This window comes from Solanum tuberosum, unplaced genomic scaffold (genome assembly GCF_000226075.1).
Source record: "Solanum tuberosum cultivar DM 1-3 516 R44 unplaced genomic scaffold, SolTub_3.0 scf00294, whole genome shotgun sequence".
In the NCBI taxonomy this organism is placed as follows: domain Eukaryota; kingdom Viridiplantae; phylum Streptophyta; class Magnoliopsida; order Solanales; family Solanaceae; genus Solanum; species Solanum tuberosum.
In genome coordinates, this window is record NW_006239231.1 from 49620 (window position 1) to 58036 (window position 8417).

Genomic DNA, 8417 nt, shown 5'->3' on the forward strand with positions numbered 1-8417 from the left:
AAAATATTTTTTATTTTTATTTTTCTACCCTACCCTACCAGCCCTCCTAAAAAATTATGATTTAAAAGTTTATTTTTAAAAAATATTTTCAAGTTTTAAAATTTTATTTTTTACTCATTTCGACCCCCTACTACCCCCTCCCCCCCAAAAAAATAATTAAAAATTTAATTTCTGAAAAATATTTTCAATCCCCCCACCCCCCACACACAAAAGAAATTTAAGATTTTATTTTTTTTGCAATAATTTCAGTTTGAAAGTTAGGTCTTGAGTCGTGTGTGGTTGGGTCTTGATTCGAAAATTGGAGTCGAAATTCTGATTTGAAAGTCGAATCTTCGGTCTCGCATCAATTTTTGGTTGTCGGGGTCAGATCTTGATTCGTAAGTCGGGTCTCGATTAGAGTATCAAAGTCGAAACTCTGATTGATGGATCATGGTCAAGTTCAGATGTCGAGATCAGGTCCTAGGTCGGATATCTAGTCTCAATTCGAATGTCGGGTCTCCGGTCGAAAGTCGGGGGCAGGTCCTGGGTCGAATTTTAGATGTGTCTTCGGGGTTGTGTGTTAGTTCGCGTGTCGGGGTCATGTCCTAGATCGATTATCGAGGTTTCTTTTCGGGTCAAAAATTATTTTCTACTCTCTAGTAAAAAAGAGGATATTTGATTAAAAATGATTTTCATTCACAAATAAATGCTAAAAAATATTTTCTACTCACCAACCAAACATGAAAACATAAGTTAGAAATCCAGTTATTTTCCAAAAAAACACCTTTCAACAAAACATTTTTCCTTCATACCACTATTTAATAATTTTATCAAATTTGGAGTGACACACATCATTCTTTCAAAATTGCCTAAGATAGAGTTCATACACACTTAAACACACCCCTAAATCCCTTCAGTCACTCACCAATATTTGAATAAAATCAGAGCACTACAAAACAAAACAAAAATGATTATTCAAGAAAGTAACATAAACAATCAAAAAAGCTTGGAATAATTTATTTTACTAACTCACATAATCTGGGAAATGTATCTGGTATATTTTGTGGTGTATCCACTTTGTATATGAGTTGTATCAATGATGTGTCTGAGAACGTATTAGAGATATACATGTTATAACTTATATGCATTTGTGTTCGTGTATTTGCTGATTTTACTATGTATATGTCATGTATCTGAGCATGTACCTGATCTGTAGTTATGATGTATTTGGCATGTATTTGAATATCTATTTGAGTTGTATATTCATATATCTGATGTGTATTTGTGTATACGTATCTGTTGATTCTATCAAATAACTATTATGTATTTGTGAAGTTTCGAAATGTCGCAATAACACAATGATAGTTGTCATTGTGACTCTCATATACAACAAATTTCAATTAACAGAGAGAACGACACACACAATTAGTAATTAGCGAAGAATTATAAGGAATAAGCTATGGAAACCTACCTAACACTCGAAAATAATGGAAAAATTATTGGAAAATTTGAAGTTTTTTTGGACTAGGGATACAACATAATCGTTAAACGTGTGATTTACTCCTAGATTAGTGCATTCCACTTACATTCTAATTTTGAATATGATCCATAATTGGTTAGACATGGATTTACTCCTAGATTAATGTGTTTCAGTTGTTGGAAAACTATATGCACAGCGAAAGCATACCAGAATCATGTTACTTACATGAATAACAGACAACACGTAGTTTATGCTAGAGCACATAGACTTTATGAAATTTAATTCAAGATTTACCTTTTGAAGCGTGAGCAAGATACCTTCAAGCGAATCCACAAGCCAGTCGACAAGCTAGAACCTTCAAACGAATCCACAAGCTAGTCCACAAACTGGACCACAGTTTTGCAGTCTTCTACAGTGATCCCAAATTCACTTCTAAACTCTCAATACTTGGGTGGGCAAGTATCATATATCAAACTTCTCTTCCTTCAAGGGTTAGAAGAATCCCTATTTATAGAGATTTCTTTATTGTCCAAGGAGGAGGAGAAACACATCGTCTTTCCTTAGAATAGAAAAAGACATGTACTTCTCCCTTTCCTTAGAATAGAAAAAGAGAAAGACACATGCTTCTCCATTTCCTTAGAATAGAGAAAGACACATTCTTCTCTCTTTTCCCCTTAGAATAGATTTTGAGTTCTAGTTAAATATGGGCACGGTAGGGACCAAAGAATTAATTATTGAGGCTTCCTATTATGGAAATAATTCTAAATAATTAATTTGAATTATTCTTACCATAATAAATTACAAATCATTCCACTAGAAATTCGTAATTGCACTCCTCTATTTGTATTTTGAAATTTCCCATTAAACACATATGTAATTCCCCATGTTAAGATTACAGATACTAATCGATAAATTAAATTACTGACGAATTTAATTCAATGATCAATTTTCTTAGAGAACTGCTTAACTTATTTCATGTGTCGGATTCATAACCGACTTGCAAGGTTTGCTACGATGAAAACTTATAAGCTTCTCAAAAAGGCATATCATCATTCTCTATCTCGAGACATGGATTCCGTCAACTAACTTATTAATTCACCAATATATATTATCATCATCCAATCTACCAGACATATTGACCCATATTAGAATCTCACATTTTAATAAATCAAAACGATAATTAACATATATAGATCATAATAGTTATATCAGGATTAAGAATATAAGTACATTTAATAGTTTAGAGAATATGCTTTTGTCGGCTAGTATAAAGCAACCATCTCTGCTCGGTCCCATTCAACACATACAAAATGCACTAGCACAAGAATTTGGAACTATACCATTCCCATAATCAAGATAAACTTCATATAATCTTGTGCTACAATCGTACCGATGGCATGTCCAATTCGCATCTTAGATTGTAAACAAAAAACTTTATACTTATAAGAACAGATGATTTAATCCTCTATGTATAAGATTAAACTATATGCACTAAATCATCTACTATATAAATAAACAGGCACCATAATGATCTATTAAAAAGGAATAAATAATTACTCTATAATAAATACTATATCTAAACACATGATTAATAGTATATATCCCAACATCAGTTACATTCCAATTTTAAATAGATGTATTTGCTTCACATATATTTGAGATACATACATCTTTATGCGCTAGATACATGTATATAATGACCAACGTATGGTACGAAATGTAATTTCAAAAATTTAAGAGAAGACTTGTAATTAGACCCTAAAATCTAAACTAGTGTAATTTGTATTATTTGCTTCTTTCTCCTCTCTTTTTTCATTCAAGAAGCTATTTACATGAATAACTCATATTTACAAATTTAATCAAAGAATAATATCATCATATTCATATACAAGCCTTTTTTACTGGCTACTACCTTGACTTTTATCCCCACGTGATTTTGCAATTTCCTTAATTACCAAAGCTCTTGCACGATTAATCGTTAAAAGACATAAATAAACATGTTCTTCAAGTTCCTCCACTTGTTTCTTGAATCCAATATTACTCTTCTTCAACTCCTTCAACACTTCCAATGAAAATCTATCTTCCCTTTTATCTAAACACAATTGAATCATTTCCTTATTATGATCAATTTCATCATGGAGTCTATCCACAAGCCTAGAAATCATGTCAAAATCTCTATTCAAAATATAAGTACCTTTCGTTGCAATGTCAAGTTGATCTCCAACTTTTCTTAAAAATCCACATTTCAAGAATCGAAAACTCATAATATTTTTCTTAAATGGCTTTAAAGGTAGGGTTAAAATCGCCGGTCCCATGACTATTGCTGCAAATGTATGTGCTGCTAGTACCAATGCTGCCACAACAACTAGTCCACAAGCCATTGTCACACATACCCCTGAAGTCTTGTTGACACATTTGATCAATTTGATTTTCCTAACCACCCTTTTTTTCTTAGACTTCAAACATTGTAACACTGATGAATATTCATCGTTAATTCGCGTAAAATCTTGTTTTTTAAGGTCAGAAAAGGGGTTGTTGTGAATAATAAAAGTTCGAAGCTCGAGTACTAGATAACCAAATTGGTCAAAATTGGAAAAATTATCGATCGAGTCAAGGACTTGTTCGATAAAACCATAGTGAGATTGAATTTGGCTAATGCTTTTAAGGATTTGACTACAGAATTTTGATGCGTCCGCACTTATATTAAAGTAATTTGTAAGAAGGGATTTGAGATTGTATTTTTTGGCTGGAAAATAAGTTGTTTCAAGAATTGATGTAATTTTATCTTGGCTTGGATCAAGGAGGATTTCTGAGAAAGTATTAATGTGACATAATTGAGAATTAGGAGATGATGGTTCATTTACAAGAAATTGAGCTTTTGTAAAGAAATCATCATATGATTTTGTTCTTAATGCTCCTAGGTATTCTTCATTTACATTTAGGCTTCTTTGTGTGTCGCTTGTCATTTTCTTCTTATCTGGAAAATAACATAAATTCACTTTATTGAAGATCAAGATATTTTTTTTAAAAAGATCAATAATTAATTAAATAGTAATTACTAAGAATTATGAATCTTGTACAAAATTAACTCATGAATATTTGTAATTACGATGAGATAAGGAAAACATGAGTGGTTTGTATCTTTTTGGAGTTGTATTGATGCGATAGGGATCTAAAATTTGCACATATACAACAACAAATTCATCGATCGAAGCATACTAAATTAAACCAAATTAATTAATTAATTAATTACCTTTGATAGTTATTTCACACGTTGTATCTCCTTTCATCATCTTCAATCCTTCAAGCTAAGCTTGCTAGAAATTAAACTGCAACAAGTTTAGTTTCTTCAATGCATGGAAATATATATATCAAGAAATTGTAAGACCAACACACAAGTCATGTTTCTTTAAGGGTACCAAAAATTGGCAAGTCCAAGGTTAATTGTCATGAGCAGTGCCCCTTTTTAAAGCCCCACTTGCAAGAAAGACATACAGTTTTAATTTAAGAGAAAGGATAAATATACCCCGAACCATAGTAAATGGTATGCAGATACCCTCCGTTATATTTTTGGGATATTGAGCCCCTGTCATATAAAAACTAGAGCATATATGTCCTTCACTCTAACGGAAGACTAAATAGGGATACGTGACACAATCTTAACCGTTGATCCGATATTTAATAAATATCAGGTCGGTGGATAAGATTATGACACATGCATGTCCATTAGTTAAAAGGGTCTATATGCTCTAACTTTTGAATAACAGGGGCATCAATGTCCTAAAAATATGACGGAGGGTATATGCATATCATTTACAATAGCTCACGAATATATTTGTCATTTTTCCCTTAATTAAATTAAGGATGATATCTTACGTTATCCCTTTTTCTGACATGCATTCATTTAATCTGAATGAAAGAAAAAACTTGTGCTAGCTATATATTTGCTAGCTTTAAGGCTAATATGTGACACCTTTTTAATTTCTTCAGATGATGATATATATGATATGATCAATCTGGTGGGTTGTTATATGCCTTTTTTTTTTTACTTTTTCTAATTTATTGCCATGATTTATTATGTAACTAAAGTATTACTTTCTCCGTCTTGATACAATTTCTTTTTTAATCCTTGTAAACAAGAATGATATGTTTTTATATTTTATAATAATTTAATTTTAAAATGCTTATTTATTTTTAGTAAGATTATTTATATATAGTCACTCAAACATCTATATATAACTTGTTCTAGATTACAAATTTCAAAAGTCTTTCTTACATTGTTAAATGTTATGTCAAGTCAAGTAATATTACATAAATTGAAACAATCAACGTTTTTAATTAAAACTATTTATTTGGTAGTTGATATATGCATAACAAAATTGAGTTTATTAAGCAACTTATGAATTTGGAACCATTGTAATTATATTAATATACATACATACAATCATATATATGTACATGTATATAAAGATTCGTTTATTGCGTCTTCCATGTCTCTTTACTTTATATTTCTCCTTTTTTATGTCTAATCTTATCCTTTTTTTATGCCTTACTCGATATTTATTTCTCGTGTCTGATTGTGTAAAATCATTAAGTACATAAAATTCTCCCTAAATTTGACGAGAAAATTTATTTTAGCAATTTAACTTAACGAGCAATTACTTACCCCCCCCCCTTCCAATCTCTTTTTAAGTTTTGTTGATCTGATGGCACGATATATATATAACTTAAAACTTTTTTTTCTTTCTAAAAGGTACTAGGAGTGCATGGTTAATAGGCAAGTATGAATAAAGAAAGTTGCAAGCAAAGTAGGAGAAAGGATGAAACATATGACATAATATTATGTTAGAGAAATTTAAGGAAATATTGTTATGGTTACGATAACAGTTACGTTGCTTCAAGGATATTACTCCCCTAACGTAACTTTACATTCCATGCATATCTGTCTACGTATATATATATATGTCTTCCTCTACGCAAAGAGTATATAATAATACACGTGGCTTCCTCATATAAAGACAAGTAGGATTTACAAAAATACTACTTACTAATTAATTAATTAATTGTGGGAGTTGAGTGGAGAGTTCAATGTGGTTGTCATAGCTGATGAAGTTATCAGTACTTATCGCAAAAACAGATTCAAAATTTTAATTTTATAATTTTACGTGATTATACTTATTTTTTAAATTATATATATGTTAAAGAGAAATCAATTTTTTATACAAGACCTATACATAGGGCCGTCTCAACAAGTTTGGGGCCTAAAGTCAAACATTATAAAGAAGCCCTATTTTTTTAGTTGATATAAATATAAATTGAATAATTATAATATACTAGTGTAATCCTACAAATGAGGTCTGGAGAGGCAGGATATATGTAGACATTATGAAGTAAGAATGCAAATAATGTAAATTTTCAATGAAAATTATTAATATAAAGTTGGAATAATAAAACATGACTCAAAAATTTAAAATATGATGATATTAAAATAGTGTAGCGGTGAATTTGATAAGTTAATAAATAATATTAAAATAGTGTTGATTAGTTTTAGTGCTTGAAATTTTAATAAGACACCAAAAACAAATTTGATCTTTTTATAAACACACAACAATAGATATCACATAATGTAGAATGTTTGAACGTTTGAGAAACTTAAGAATATTCAATAATGAAAGAATAAAAAATAGTGAAAGGAGAGTAAAGAAAAGTAAGTATAAGAACACAATATTGTTGGTTCATGATAATCGTCAAAATATAAATGAGCTAGACAACAAAATAGATAGTCGCATGCGAAACTAGAAAGGATACTACAATTAACTAGGCACATAAGAATCTAGAAAAGACACTACAATCAACTAAACAATATTCAATTTCTCAATTATATTTTCTATACAAAAAAATATTTTCAAATTTATTAATACATGAAATTTTTTTAACAATATATATACATATATATATACACACACATCTTTGAGAGAAAATGGAGGTCCCAAAAAAATTGGAGCCCCAACCGATTGCTTTAGTGACCTTATGATCGAGACGGCCCCAAAACTCGTTCACACCCCTAAATCCCCCCCTGATTTACCAAAGTGTACATTTTTCACACGTCTTTCTTTCTTTAATTTGGATTTGTGCTTACATAATTCCACTTTTTTCCTACTTGGCATCCATGTCAGCGTCCTAATCCCCTCCCCTTTTTTCTTTTCTATTTTCTTTAGATATACCCAATAATCATTATGAATTAAAATAAATAGCCTTACACTTCATATATTACAATAAAAGATTATCTCTATAAGATGTTTATATAAAATTATATTAATTTATTATAGTTAAAGTAACAAATTAAGATGAGAATTTAATTTGTATGAATGATCTACGATTTAGTGATAACGGGATATGTAAAGATATGTAGCTTAATTTTTTCCTTAAAAAAAATATCCTTTGGAATTGTTAGAAATTGAAACGCAAACTAGAATTTTACAGGGAAAATTAAGCAAATACCTATAAAAGCAAAATAATTATAAACATATACCCCTTTACATTCATACCTTAAATAATTACACTATAAACCCCCAACTAATTTCGCTTAACTGATATTAAATCAATATCATATACTGTATTGGGATCATTAAGGTTAATAATTTCGCTCAATTGATACTAAATCAGTGTATATATATATATTGTATTAGTATCATTAAGGTATCTTGTTCATAAATTACTCATTAGTCAATGATACTATTGTTAGGGTTTTGCCCTGATTTTCTTACCATAATTTAAGATTTATTTTTCCTTAAAGAAAAAACAAAACATTACCATAAATGTTTTTACTTTTCTTGAAAGGAAAATATAATATTATTTTATATTTGGTTTATTCTCTCCTTTTAGGACTCCTTTTCTAGTAGGAAAGGTTTTAGGACTCTATAAATATAGGTTTGTTTCTTCTAACACAATAACAATA

At 29.8% G+C, this 8417-nt stretch overlaps 1 protein-coding gene across 1 annotated transcript; it reads right to left on the reverse strand.

The window, feature by feature from the left end:
* Positions 1-3357: 3357 nt before the first annotated feature.
* LOC107063113 (UPF0496 protein At3g49070-like) lies at positions 3358-3840 on the reverse strand. The gene has a single exon (XM_015314559.1). The coding sequence runs from the start codon at positions 3838-3840 to the stop codon at positions 3358-3360; it is 483 nt and encodes a 160-aa protein (XP_015170045.1).
* Between the last annotated feature and the right edge of the window lie 4577 nt (positions 3841-8417).